The sequence below is a fragment of the Pseudophryne corroboree genome, chromosome 10, assembly GCF_028390025.1.
Source record: "Pseudophryne corroboree isolate aPseCor3 chromosome 10, aPseCor3.hap2, whole genome shotgun sequence".
NCBI classification, from domain to species: domain Eukaryota; kingdom Metazoa; phylum Chordata; class Amphibia; order Anura; family Myobatrachidae; genus Pseudophryne; species Pseudophryne corroboree.
In genome coordinates, this window is record NC_086453.1 from 370,412,789 (window position 1) to 370,428,636 (window position 15,848).

At 47.1% G+C, this 15,848-nt stretch overlaps 1 protein-coding gene across 2 annotated transcripts in view; it reads right to left on the bottom strand.

Moving 5' to 3' along the window:
- CRTAM (cytotoxic and regulatory T cell molecule) overlaps nt 1-14,812 on the bottom strand; it is a 61,571-nt gene extending 46,759 nt beyond the window's left edge. Inside the window, exons 1-4 of one of the 2 annotated variants that reach the window (XM_063943721.1) lie at nt 14,690-14,812; nt 11,386-11,523; nt 10,662-10,814; nt 9,255-9,401 (exon numbers count right to left, since the gene is read on the bottom strand). In XM_063943721.1, the coding sequence (XP_063799791.1) occupies nt 9,255-9,401; nt 10,662-10,814; nt 11,386-11,523; nt 14,690-14,741 (490 nt within the window). In that variant the 5' untranslated portion in view covers nt 14,742-14,812. Of the gene's footprint in view, nt 1-9,254; nt 9,402-10,661; nt 10,815-11,385; nt 11,524-13,896; nt 13,964-14,689 lie in introns of those variants that run through there. The other variant, XM_063943722.1, reaches the window with a different exon arrangement.
- Between the last annotated feature and the right edge of the window lie 1,036 nt (nt 14,813-15,848).

A 15,848-nucleotide genomic window follows, 5' to 3' on the forward strand; every position in this document is an offset into this window, starting at 1 on the left:
GATGGAATTGTCCTTGGGCCCTCCCACCCACCCTTATGTTGTATAAACAGGACATGCACACTTTAACCAACCCATCATTTCAGTGACAGGGTCTGCCACACGACTGTGACTGAAATGACGGGTTGGTTTGGACCCCCACCAAAAAAGAAGCAATTAATCTCTCCTTGCACAAACTGGCTCTACAGAGGCAAGATGTCCACCTCATCATCATCCTCCGATATATCACCGTGTACATCCCCCTCCTCACAGATTATCAATTCGTCCCCACTGGAATCCACCATCTCAGCTCCCTGTGTACTTTGTGGAGGCAATTGCTGCTGGTCAATGTCTCCACGGAGGAATTGATTATAATTCATTTTAATGAACATCATCTTCTCCACATTTTCTGGAAGTAACCTCATACGCCGATTGCTGACAAGGTGAGCGGCGGCACTAAACACTCTTTCGGAGTACACACTTGTGGGAGGGCAACTTAGGTAGAATAAAGCCAGTTTGTGCAAGGGCCTCCAAATTGCCTCTTTTTCCTGCCAGTATAAGTACGGACTGTGTGACGTGCCTACTTGGATGCGGTCACTCATATAATCCTCCACCATTCTTTCAATGGGGAGAGAATCATATGCAGTGACAGTAGACGACATGTCCGTAATCGTTGTCAGGTCCTTCAGTCCGGACCAGATGTCAGCATCAGCAGTCGCTCCAGACTGCCCTGCATCACCGCCAGCGTTTGGGCTCGGAATTCTGAGCCTTTTCCTCGCACCCCCAGTTGCGGGAGAATGTGAAGGAGGAGATGTTGACAGGTGGCGTTCCGCTTGACTTGACAATTTTCTCACCAGCAGGTCTTTCAACCCCAGCAGACTTGTGTCTGCCGGAAAGAGAGATCCAAGGTAGGTTTTAAATCTAGGATCGAGCACGGTGGCCAAAATGTAGTGCTCTGATTTCAACAGATTGACCACCCGTGAATCCTTGTTAAGCGAATTAAGGGCTCCATCCACAAGTCCCACATGCCTAGCGGAATCGCTCCGTGTTAGCTCCTCCTTCAATGTCTCCAGCTTCTTCTGCAAAAGCCTGATGAGGGGAATGACCTGACTCAGGCTGGCAGTGTCTGAACTGACTTCACGTGTGGCAAGTTCAAAGGGCAGCAGAACCTTGCACAACGTTGAAATCATTCTCCACTGCGCTTGAGACAGGTGCATTCCACCTCCTATATCGTGCTGAATTGTATAGGCTTGAATGGCCTTTTGCTGCTCCTCCAACCTCTGAAGCATATATAGGGTTGAATTCCACCTCGTTACCACTTCTTGCTTCAGATGTTGGCAGGGCAGGTTCAGGCGTTTTTGGTGTTGCTCCAGTCTTCTGTACGTGGTGCCTGTACGCCGAAAGTGTCCCGCAATTCTTCTGGCCACCGACAGCATCTCTTGCACGCCCCTGTCGTTTTTTAAAAAATTCTGCACCACCAAATTCAAGGTATGTGCAAAACATGGGACGTGCTGGAATTTGCCCATATTTAATGCACACACAATATTGCTGGCGTTGTCCGATGCCACAAATCCACAGGAGAGTCCAATTGGGGTAAGCCATTCTGCGATGATCTTCCTCAGTTGCCGTAAGAGGTTTTCAGCTGTGTGCGTATTCTGGAAACCGGAGATACAAAGCGTAGCCTGCCTAGGAAAGAGTTGGCGTTTGCGAGATGCTGCTACTGGTGCCGCCGCTGCTGTTCTTGCGGCGGGAGTCCATACATCTACCCAGTGGGCTGTCACAGTCATATAGTCCTGACCCTGCCCTGCTCCACTTGTCCACATGTCCGTGGTTAAGTGGACATTGGGTACAACTGCATTTTTTAGGACACTGGCGAGTCTTTTTCTGACGTCCGTGTACATTCTCGGTATCGCCTGCCTAGAGAAGTGGAACCTAGATGGTATTTGGTAACGGGGGCACACTACCTCAAGAAATTGTCTAGTTCCCTGTGAACTAACGGCGGATACCGGACGCACGTCTAACACCAACATAGTTGTCAAGGCCTCAGTTATCCGCTTTGCAGCAGGATGACTGCTGTGATATTTCATCTTCCTCGCAAAGGACTGTTGGACAGTCAATTGCTTGGTGGAAGAAGTAAAAGTGGTCTTACGATTTCCCCTCTGGGATGACCATCGACTCCCAGCAGCAACAACAGCAGCGCCAGCAGCAGTAGGCGTTACACGCAAGGATGCATCGGAGGAATCCCAGGCAGGAGAGGAATCGTCAGAATTGCCAGTGACATGGCCTGCAGGACTATTGGCATTCCTGGGGAAGGAGGAAATTGACACTGAGGGAGTTGGTGGGGTGGTTTGCGTGAGCTTGGTTACAAGAGGAAGGGATTTACTGGTCAGTGGACTGCTTCCACTGTCGCCCAAAGTTTTTGAACTTGTCACTGACTTATTATGAATGCGCTGCAGGTGACGTATAAGGGAGGATGTTCCGAGGTGGTTAACGTCCTTACCCCTACTTATTACAGCTTGACAAAGGCAACCCACGGCTTGACAAATGTTGTCCGCATTTCTGTTAAGATACTTCCACACCGAAGAGCTGATTTTTTTTGTAATTTCACCAGGCATGTCAACGGCCATATTCCTCCCACGGACAACAGGTGTCTCCCCGGGTGCCTGACTTAAACAAACCACCTCACCATCAGAATCCTCCTTGTCAATTTCCTCCCCAGCGCCAGCAACACCCATATCCTCCTCATCCTGGTGTACTTCAACACTGACATCTTCAATCTGACTATCAGGAACTGGACTGCGGGTGCTCCTTCCAGCACTTGCAGGGGGCGTGCAAATGGTGGAAGGCGCATGCTCTTCACGTCCAGTGTTGGGAAGGTCAGGCATCGCAACCGACACAATTGGACTCTCCTTGTGGATTTGGGATTTCGAAGAACGCACAGTTCTTTGCGGTGCTTTTGCCAGCTTGAGTCTTTTCATTTTTCTAGCGAGAGGCTGAGTGCTTCCATCCTCATGTGAAGCTGAACCACTAGCCATGAACATAGGCCAGGGCCTCAGCCGTTCCTTGCCACTCCGTGTGGTAAATGGCATATTGGCAAGTTTACGCTTCTCCTCCGACAATTTTATTTTAGATTTTGGAGTCCTTTTTTTTACTGATATTTGGTGTTTTGGATTTTACATGCTCTGTACTATGACATTGGGCATCGGCCTTGGCAGACGACGTTGCTGGCATTTCATCGTCTCGGCCATGACTAGTGGCAGCAGCTTCAGCACGAGGTGGAAGTGGATCTTGATCTTTCCCTAATTTTGGAACCTCAACATTTTTGTTCTCCATATTTTAATAGGCACAACTAAAAGGCACCTCAGGTAAACAATGGAGATGGATGGATACTAGTATACTTATGGATGGACGAGCGACTGCCGACACAGAGGTAGCTACAGCCGTGGACTACCGTACTGTTTCTGCTGCTAATATAGACTGGATGATAATGAGATGAAATTAATATATATATATATATATATATATAATATCACTAGTACTGCAGCCGGACAGGTATATATATTTATTATGTAATGACTGATGACGGACCTGCTGGACACTGTCAGCTCAGCAGCACCGCAGACTGCTACAGTAAGCTACTATAGTAGTATATATCAAGAAGAAAGAAAAAAAAAAAACCACGGGTAGGTGGTATACAATTATGGATGGACGAGCGACTGCCGACACAGAGGTAGCTACAGCCGTGGACTACCGTACTGTGTCTGCTGCTAATATAGACTGGATGATAATGAGATGAAATTAATATATATATATATATATATATAATATCACTAGTACTGCAGCCAGACAGGTATATATATTTATTATGTAATGACTGATGACGGACCTGCTGGACACTGTCAGCTCAGCAGCACCGCAGACTGCTACTGTAAGCTACTATAGTAGTATGTATCAAGAAGAAAGAAAAAAAAAAAACCACGGGTAGGTGGTATACAATTATGGATGGACGAGCGACTGCCGACACAGAGGTAGCTACAGCCGTGGACTACCGTACTGTGTCTGCTGCTAATATAGACTGGATGATAATGAGATGAAATTAATATATATATATATAATATCACTAGTACTGCAGCCGGACAGGTATATATATTTATTATGTAATGACTGATGACGGACCTGCTGGACACTGTCAGCTCAGCAGCACCGCAGACTGCTACAGTAAGCTACTATAGTAGTATGTATCAAGAAGAAAAAAAAAAAAAAAAAACACGGGTAGGTGGTATACAATTATGGATGGATGAGCGACTGCCAACACAGAGGTAGCTACAGCCGTGGACTACCGTACTGTGTCTGCTGCTAATATAGACTGGATGATAATGAGATGAAATTAATATATATATATATATATAATATCACTAGTACTGCAGCCGGACAGGTATATATATTTATTATGTAATGACTGATGACGGACCTGCTGGACACTGTCAGCTCAGCAGCACCGCAGACTGCTACAGTAAGCTACTATAGTAGTATGTATCAAGAAGAAAGAAAAAAAAAAACACGGGTAGGTGGTATACAATTATATATATATTATATACAATTATATATATATATATATATATATATATATATATATTAAACTGGTGGTGATTAATTAAACTGGTGGTCAGGTCACTGGTCACACTATCAGCAACTTGCAAGTAGTACTCCTAAGCAGACAATCACAATATATACTGGTGGTCAGTGTGGTCACAATGGCAGTGTGGCACTCTGGCAGCAAAAGTGTGCACTGTACGTTAAAATATGTACTCCTGCTCTCACACTCTAACTGCTCCCCACTGTCTCCCCCACAAGTCAGATATACAGTCACACTATCACTTCAGCAAGTAGTAGTACTCCTCCTAATGCTCCCCAAAATTACTAAAGTAAATACTGTGTCTCTCTCTACTCTAGTCTCACTCTCTTCTCTATAAACGGAGAAGACGCCAGCCACGTCCTCTCCCTATCAATCTCAATGCACGTGTGAAAATGGCGGCGACGCGCGGCTCCTTATATAGAATCCGAGTCTCGCGATAGAATACGAGCCTCGCGAGAATCCGACAGCGGGATGATGACGTTCGGGCGCGCTCGGGTTAACCGAGCAAGGCGGGAAGATCCGAGTCGCTCGGCCCCGTGTAAAAAAACCTGAAGTTCGGGCGGGTTCGGATTCCGAGGAACCGAACCCGCTCATCTCTAGTTGTCTCCATGGATAAATATAATAAACAACCAGCGTATGCGCACAATCAGATGCTTGACTGCTCATGCGCAAACCCTAACTTCATTGGACTGCATCTGCTGCAGCCCGTAGAAGCTGCATTAGGCAGACGATCAGGCAGGGAGTGGCGTACTACTGGACGCATGCTCTCTGCTAATCGCAGCCAGGCCTGGCAGTCCCAGAGGGAGGAAACTCCTCCCCATGGGACAGCATGTCCTGCTGGTGACTGGCAGGTAGGATTTCCAATAGGAAGTCACTGCCAGTCACAGTGAAGCCACTGAGCCAGCGCAATCACACAGACTGCAACTGATGTGGTGGATATTACTAGGGGGGGGACTGCAGCCCATAGGTCAAATCCACCACTGTGAACAACTGCATATTGTGCATAACAATAAAAAGTTATGGCTAGGAAGCTAAACGGAGTAACATATATACAGCAAGATCACAAGCCCATACATGAACGTCATCTGCAGGTGGGAAAACCACTTTATTTCCTGTTATTGTAATGAGTGAGACGCTAACAGGTATCACTTGTGTGGGCTGACTGTGATCTGAGGCAAACATGCTTATTTATCAAAGGATATTTATTTGTAGGATATCGCACAAGGGCCCTCATTCCGAGTTGTTCGCTCGCTAGCTGCTTTTAGCAGCTTTGCACACGCTAAGCCGCCGCCTACTGGGAGTGTATCTTAGCTTTGCAGAATTGCGAACGAAAGATTAGCAGAATTGCAAATAGAAATTTCTTTGCAGTTTCTGAGTAGCTCGAGAGTTACTCCTACACTGCGATCAGTTCAGTCAGTTTCGTTCCTGGTTTGACGTCACAAACACACCCAGCGTTCGTCCAGACAGTGACACTCCCCCGTTTCTTCAGATACTCCCGCGTTTTTCCCGCATTTTCAGATACTCCCGCGTTTTTTTACTCACGGCATTACGAGGTTTTTTCTTCGTTCTGGTGATCGTAATGTGATTGACAGGAAGTGGGTGTTTCTGGGCGGAAACTGGCCGTTTTATGGGTGTGTGGGAAAAAACGCTACAGTTTCTGGGAAAAACGCGGGAGTGGCTGGAGAAACGGAGGAGTGGTTGGGCGAACGCTGGGTGTGTTTGTGACGTCAAACCAGGAACGACAAGCACTGAACTGATCGCAGATGCCGAGTAAGGGGGGTCATTCCGAGTTGTTCGCTCGCAAGCTGCTTTTAGCAGCATTGCACACGCTAAGCCACCGCCTACTGGGAGTGAATCTTAGCTTCCTAAAATTGCGAACGAAAGATTTGCATTATTGCGAAAATACATCTCTGTGCAGTTTCTGAGTAGCTCGAGACTTACTCGGCATCTGCGATCAGTTCAGTGCTTGTCGTTCCTGGTTTGACGTCACAAACACACCCAGCGTTCGCCCAACCACTCCTCCGTTTCTCCAGCCACTCCCGCGTTTTTCCCAGAAACTGTAGCGTTTTTTCCCACACACCCATAAAACGGCCAGTTTCCGCCCAGAAACACCCACTTCCTGTCAATCACATTACGATCACCAGAACGAAGAAAAAACCTTGTAATGCCGTGAGTAAAATACCTAACTGCATAGCAAATTTACTTGGCGCAGTCGCACTGCGGACATTGCGCATGCGCATTAGTGACTAATCGCTCCGTTGCGAGAAAAAAATAACGAGCGAACAACTCGGAATGACCCCCAAGTCTCGAGCTACTCAATTACTAAATAACCAATGAATGCATCTGCTGCAGGGCACAGACATTCCACTTACTCCGAGTGTGACTGCAGGGCACAGACATTGCACTGACTCTAAGTGTGACTGCATTGCACAGACATTACACTTACTCCGAGTGTGACTGCAGGGCACAGACATTACACTGACTCCGAGTGTGACTGCAGGGCACAGACATTGCACTGACTCAGAGTGTGACTGCAGGGCACAGACATTACACTGACTCCGAGTGTGACTGCAGGGCACAGACATTGCACTGAATCTAAGTGTGACTGCATTGCACAGACATTACACTGACTCCGTGTGCGACTGCAGGGCACAGACATTACACTGACTCGAGTGCGACTGCAGGGCACAGACATTACACTGACTCCGTGTGCGACTGCAGGGCACAGACATTACACTGACTCAGAGTGTGGCTGCAGGGCACAGACATTCCACTGACTCCGAGTGTGACTGCAGGGCACAGACATTCCACTGACTCAGAGTGTGACTGCAGGACACTGACATTCCACTGACTCAGAGTGTGGCTGCAGGGCACAGACATTCCACTGACTCAGAGTGTGGCTGCAGGGCACAGACATTCCACTGACTCCGAGTGTGACTGCAGGGCATAGACATTACACTGACTCCGAGTGTGACTGCAGGGCACAGACATTACACTGACTCAGAGTGTGACTGCAGGGCACAGACATTACACTGTCTCCGAGTGTGACTGCAGGGCACAGACATTGCACTGACTCTAAGTGTGACTGCATTGTACAGACATTACACTGGCTCCGAGTGTGACTGCAGGGCACAGACATTACACTGACTCTGAGTGTGACTGCAGGGCACAGACATTCCACTGACTCAGAGTGTGACTGCAGGGCACAGACATTCCACTGACTCACCGAACACCTCTGTGTGACTACAGGGCACAGACATTGCACTGACTCTAAGTGTGACTGCATTGTACAGACATTACACTGGCTCCGAGTGTGACTGCAGGGCACAGACATTACACTGACTCCGAGTGTGACTGCAGGGCACAGACATTACACTGTCTCCGAGTGTGACTGCAGGGCACAGACATTGCACTGACTCTAAGTGTGACTGCATTGTACAGACATTACACTGGCTCCGAGTGTGACTGCAGGGCACAGACATTACACTGACTCCGAGTGTGACTGCAGGGCACAGACATTCCACTGACTCAGAGTGTGACTGCAGGGCGCAGACATTACACTGACTCCGAGTGTGACTGCAGGGCACAGACATTCCACTGACTCAGAGTGTGACTGCAGGGCACAGACATTACACTGACTCAGAGTGTGACTGCAGGGCACAGACATTACACTGACTCAGAGTGTGACTGCAGGGCACAGACATTCCACTGACTCCGAGTGTGACTGCAGGGCACAGACATTCCACTGACTCCGAGTGTGACTGCAGGGCACAGACATTCCACTGACTCTGAGTGTGACTGCAGGGCACAGACATTCCACTGACTCTGAGTGTGACTGCAGGGCACAGACATTCCACTGACTCCGAGTGTGACTGCAGGGCACAGACATTCCACTGACTCAGAGTGTGACTGCAGGGCACAGACATTCCACTGACTCAGAGTGTGACTGCAGGGCACAGACATTCCACTGACTCCGAGTGTGACTGCAGGGCACAGACATTCCACTGACTCAGAGTGTGGCTGCAGGGCACAGACATTCCACTGACTCTGAGTGTGACTGCAGGGCACAGACATTCCACTGTCTCCGAGTGTGACTGCAGGGCACAGACATTGCACTGACTCTAAGTGTGACTGCATTGTACAGACATTACACTGACTCTGAGTGTGACTGCAGGGCACAGACATTACACTGACTCCGAGTGTGACTGCAGGGCACAGACATTCCACTGACTCAGAGTGTGACTGCAGGGCGCAGACATTACACTGACTCCGAGTGTGACTGCAGGGCACAGACATTCCACTGACTCAGAGTGTGACTGCAGGGCACAGACATTACTCTGACTCAGAGTGTGACTGCAGGGCACAGACATTACACTGACTCAGAGTGTGACTGCAGGGCACAGACATTCCACTGACTCAGAGTGTGACTGCAGGGCACAGACATTACACTGACTCCGAGTGTGACTGCAGGGCACAGACATTACACTGACTCCGAGTGTGACTGCAGGGCACAGACATTACACTGACTCAGAGTGTGACTGCAGGGCACAGACATTACACTGACTCAGAGTGTGACTGCAGGGCACAGACATTACACTGACTCAGAGTGTGACTGCAGGGCACAGACATTCCACTGACTCACCGAACACCTCTGTGTGGCTGCCGTCCACCAGCCAGGTGAGCCTGGGACAAGGCCAGCTTCCCACTGTCCGACAGTGTATGGCATATTCATCCTTCCTGGCTCTCCCAGGGATATGAGTGACTTCTATCACAGGCTGGGATGGGACAGCTAGGACATAATGACATATATTATATTAGTAACATATCCAATAATAATACTTATTCTAACACGCTGCAATAAGGCGCTATCACCGGACCGTCTGCCCAGAGTGACTTCATGGTAAATGTGCAGTTTGCATCTTCACTGCACTCTGTACAAACGCATATTGCATTGCAATTCTGGGAGCAAATATTGTGCCCAGATCACAATGCATATGCCATTAATGATAAATGGGCAGCTATGTAGGAAGGCCCCATTACAGCCCAGTTATGCAAACCTTGGTTACACGGCACGTGCTGAGCTAGAACACACCATATGTGCTCCGCTAGCTGGCGTATGCTCTGTTCTGCGTCAGGGCCAGAAGAATACCTTGCGCTGTATTAGGGGGGTAATTCAGAGTTGATTGTAGCAGCAAATTTGTTAGCAATTGGGCAAAACCATGTGCACTGCAGGTGTGGCAGATGTAACATGTGCAGAGAGAGTTAGATTCGGGTGGGTTATTTTGTTTCTGTGCAGGGCAAATACTGGCTGCTTTATTTTTACACTGCAATTTAGATTTCAGTCTGAACACACCCCACCCAAATCTAACTCTCTCTGCACCTGTTACATCTGCCCCACCTGCACTGCACATGGTTTTGCCCAACTGCTAACAAATTTGCTGCTGCGAGCAACTCTGAATTAGGCCCAGGGACCGACGCCCAGGAGATACGGCTTAGACCTGGGATACCAGACACCCGTACTTCCCCAGCACTGACGGAGCCCTCACCAGCTGACAGTCTCTATAGGTTTCCTGTACTGAGTCACTTTATTTAGGTTCTTTCCATCTGTCCTGTGTTGCCGGTTTCACTTTCAGAGCTTGTTGTTGTATCCTCATACTGGGAGCTGTCAGTCTCTGGGCCCCACTGTGGCCTATTTGCAGAACTTTGTGAAAAGTTTGTAAAAGTTTATATTGTTCTGAAATCTTATATCTAGAGATGTGCGGGTTCAGATTTACTCGGCTTTTAACACCAAAATTAACCCGAGTTCGGATATATCCGGATATTTCTTTCTTATTGGCTATCCAAAACACGTGACATCCAAGAGCCAATAAGATGCCGGGTAAATACGGGTAAATTTTGGTAAATCCGAACCCGCACATCTCTACTTATTATATCATCAGCAGTGTGCTAATATTTACGTTCAGTCAGGTCCCGCGGGGAATATCCCTGTGTCTGCCACACGTTACGTACTAAGTACACGTTGAGTGTCTAAGTACGTTTCTGCACTTACCCAACACGGTAACCTCCACTTTCTGGCTCTGCACCGGAGAACTGAAGTAAAAACACGTGTAAACTCCGCTGTCCGCGATCGTTATATTGGATAAGCGGATAATTAGCGTATTCCGCAGGTGCCGAACTAACTGGAATCTTCTGTCTTTTAGAACTGCAACGGGTAATTATCTTTGTTATGTAAGTATCAATACAGCGACAATACCTAAATATACATGTAGTATTTGTATTATGTCAATATCAATATGGTAAGGTTACTGAAATATACATGTACTCTAACTTTGGCATGAAACACATATATGCAGGGCCGGCTATACCATTAGGCAGCTGCCTAGGGCGCCAGGATCTGGGGGGGCAGCCCGAAGTCTGCTTATCACAGAATGAAGGATAACTTTGAGAGATGCATCCTTGTTAAACTTAATGCAGACGGCGGCTGTTGAACTTCTTTTTTCTTAATTACTCAGTAAGAAACTTCTGGCCTAGGGGTGCCATGGAAAAGTTTGTGAAGCACTGGGTTAATCTACTGTCAGTAACCTTCCTGATGACTGGCGTGTGAACTCTAATCTGTGTAGTTATATAATCTGATGACTGTCCCTCTTACATATATTTCAATGTGGCCGTGTGCACCTAGAACAGAGTTCTCTTCAATAAATTCTACTCCACCTGCGCCTGTAACAAACATCTGCTACCACTGATATAATAATGTCTGTGGTTACCGCACCCACCTTTCTCCCCGTTAAGGAAAGCCACGTAGCCCCTCGGCGTAAGCCACTGCATAGCAGAGTGGTCCCCCCTCGGAAACTTGCACCTCAGAGTCACCGTCCCTCCTTCTGTCGCAGCGAGGCGAGAGGCGTGAAATTCCGCTGCAAGAAATAGCCGTGGTTAGACCCCCCCACACTGCACAGGATGTGCTCAATGTGTTACTTTGTGTGTCACATACACTGATCTGTGATTCTCCACAGGAAATAATAATATTATAGGGTGAACATCCCCCCCCGTGCATCGGCTAATGGCTAATGGCTACTGGGAAACTACCATCACTCTATCAGGCTGACACACATGACGGGAAAATATGCTCAATAAAATATTCCATACCATGGGCCTGATTCTGTGCCGGACCGTACGCTTGTGTATCTGCCCGTGGCCTTCTGTGCGACTGTCCGTGAGTCGCCCGTCTCTGCCCGCTGTTTTTCCCCAGTTGCAGCCATGCAATGTAGTTTCCCACCAGACCCTCCAACATGACCTCTTCCCATCCAGTATAAATTGCTCTGCACTGTATTTTCCTACCAGACCTTCCAACATGACCCCTTCCACCCAGTATAACTTGCTCAGCACTATAGTTTCCCATCAGACCCTCCAACATGACCCCTTCCCATCCAGTATAAATTGCTCTGCACTGTAGTTTCTCATCAGACCCTCCAAAATGACCCATTCCCATCCAGTATAAATTGCTCTGCACTGTAGTTTCCCATCAGACCCTCCAACATGACCCCTTCCCATCCAGTATAAATTGCTCTGCACTGTAGTTTCTCATCAGACCCTCCAAAATGACCCATTCCCATCCAGTATAAATTGCTCTGCACTGTAGTTTCCCATCAGATCCTCCAACATGACCCCTTCCCATCCAGTATAAATTGCTCTGCACCATAGTTTAGTTTCCCACCAAACTTTACAACATAACCCCTTCCACCCAGTATCATTGCTCTGCACTACAGTTTCCCACCAGACCCTCCAACATGACCCCTTCCACCCAATATAAATTGCTCTGCACTGTAGTTTCCCACCAGATCCTCCAACATGACCCCTTCCGCCCAGTATAAATTGCTCTGCACTGTAGTTTCCCACCAGACCCTCCAACATGACCCCATCCGTCAAGTATAAATTGCTCTGCACTGTAGTATCCCACCAGACCATCCAACATGACCCTTTCCCACTCAGTATAAATTGCTCTGCACTATGTTTTACCACCAGACCCTCCAACATGACCCATTTCCATCCAGTATAAAGTGATCTGCGCTGTAGTTTCCCACCAGACCATTCAACATTACCCCTTCCACCCAGTATAAACTGTTCTGCACCATAGCTTCAACATTACCCCTTCCACCCAGTATAAACTGTTCTGCACCATAGCTTCAACATGACCCCTTCCCACCCAGTATAAATTGCTCTGCACTGTAGTTTCCCACCAGACCCTCCAACATAACTCCTTCCCAACCCAGTATAAATTGCTCCGTACTGTAGTTTCGCACCAGACCCTCCAACATGACCTCTTCCACCCAGTATAAATTGCTCTGCACTGTAGTTTCCAACAAGACCCTCCAACAGTGAGATTGTAGAGCAAGTTGGGTACTGGGCAACTGGAAGTTCCTTTAAATGTGTGCCTTGGGTACAGAATGGGAGGAGGGAAGAAAAGGAGACAATTCACTGAAACATAGGCACAAACACCCACAGTGTACAGACAAAAAACAAACAAACACAGGGGGTAGTTGCACTGTAACAATTCTGTGCAACTGGAATCCCCCACAGGGTTGCCCCTGTAATAACAGACTGTTATGAAAATTGCTCTACAGACAGCTGTGTACACCTGAATGGGGTGGACGAGATATAAGATCATATCAATGCCTTAGATATCCATCCATAACCTTATCCTTGAATTCTAGATTGTCATATTTCCATGTACTGTATAGTATACCATATATACCATGCCTTGACCATTTATATTGTTACCTTATGAAATCAAAATGGATTTATTCTGGGACAGTTACCAGCCATTAACACAATATACTCTGTGGTGTCTTACATTAAAAAGCTTTATTTAACTACTTACAAAAAAAAATTGTATATATATATATATATATATATATTCTTTCTAAGCATATACCCACTATTGTTGAGATATGCTTAAACGAGTGCTTCATGGGTTAAATAACTGATCCTCATCCATCTGTTTACAATTGAAGTTTTAATTGATTCAAAAAGCAAAAACACCTGTTAGGGAGATGTCCCACAGCTGATTTCCAAACAAGAGCTTCATCATGAAGCTACAATATTATTCAAGTCACACCCAAAAAAAGTAATTGGAAAGCACCAATCAGGAAAATTATATAACATGATATGGACAGTTAATATTTCCCAGGGTAAAAGAATAAGGTCAGCGTGTGACTGATATGGAGCCAGTGCCGTCATCCCAGGAGGACTACATTATCTTGGGACCTCAGGGTGGATTGGTAGCATACCTCCCAACATGACCCTCTCCAGGAGGGACACAATGCTCTGCTCCTGGACTTTTCTCTTAATGTATGACTGCTGGCACCTGTGTTGAAACTGTGTTGAACAGGTTCATGGATAAGAAAGGTGTTTCACCACAGGTGAGGGCAATCATACAGTAAGAGGGAAGTCCAGGAGCAGAGCATTCTGTCCCTCCTGGAGAGGGTCATGTTGGGAGGTATGTGGTAGCCTTGGAGGGTAGTGGAGAGATAATGACTGGGACAAGTGATGGGGTAATGGATAGGGTAGTGGGTTGGGTAAAATGTGTCAATCTAGGAAGAAGTTGATTGCAGTCTCCAAGAGACCTATAACTTGGAATTATACTTATATACCAGCAATGCCTCATGCATATACTGTAGCAAAGACACACAGGACTGGGTCAAATACAAAAACTCCTGGAGGAACCTACCCAGAACCCAGACATTACTTGGATGGCTTAAAGAAAAGCGTTACAGAGGATTTATTAATGAGGTGACGCCTGTCCTAATACAGTCCGCCGAACACAGTTGCTATTAATGTGTTTAATTAGACTGTCAGCTCTTTGCCACACAGTGTGGTTACAGCAATATTTTATCATGTCCGTTTATTTCTCTGACTTCTTGTGTAAGTTCTATAGATGGATATATGATAATAACCAGATTATCCCCATTCCCTTTATACTTGCACTCAGTTGGTATTTATACGTGTGTTGATAACTGGGTCTCAGGCGTGATCAGTAGCACAGTAGTGAGTATGACACACTTTATAAAGTATGACTCTTACCTTTCATGGGCAGCAATGACACCAGTATACAGACAGCCACAGTCACAAACATGAGTCCTGAGAGACGCTCTGTACTTCTCCCTCAGCACTTCCTCTGCAGTGACAGCACTGACTCCAGGTCAGGGCTTTAAGGGGGGCACGGAAGTGTCTGACACAAGTACAGCAATGTGTCAGCAAGAGCGCAACACTTTCCACTGTGAGAGAGTGACTGAGCGGTGTGACTCCAGCGAGAGCCTGACCGCAACACAACCTGCCCACCGTACACACTAATACAACACAACCTGCCCGCCGTACACTAATATAACACAACCTGTCCACAATACACTAATACAACACAACCTGCCCACCGTACACACTAATACAACACAACCTGCCCACCGTACACTAATATAACACAACCTGTCCACAATACCCTAATACAACACAACCTGCCCACCCTACACTAATATAACACAACCTGCCCACTGTACACACTAATACAACACAACCTGCCCACCGTACACTAATATAACACAACCTGTCCACAATACACTAATACAGCACAACCTGCCCACCGTACACTAATATAACACAACCTGCCCACAATACCCTAATACAACACAACCTGCCCACCCTACACTAATACAACACAACCTGCCCACTGTACACTAACACACCAAAACCTGCCCACCCTACACTAATACAGCACAACCTGCCCACCCTACACTAATACAGCACAACCTGCCCACTGTACACTAACACACCAAAACCTGCCCACCCTACACTAATACAACAAAACTTGCCCACAGTACCCTAATACAACACAACCTGTCCACAATACCCTAATACAACACAACCTGCCCACCCTACACTAATACAACACAACCTGCCCACTGTAAACTAACACACCAAAACCTGCCCACCCTACACTAAAACAACACAACTTGCCCACCGTACTCTAAAACAACACAACCTGTCCACAATACACTAATACAACACAATCTGCCCACCCTGCACTAATACAGCACAACCTGCCCACCCTATACTAATACAGCACAACCTGCCCACCCTACACTAATACAACACAACCTGCCCACCGTACACTAATACAACACAATCTGCCCACCCTGCACTAATACAGCACAACCTGCCCACCCTACACTAATACAATACAACCTGC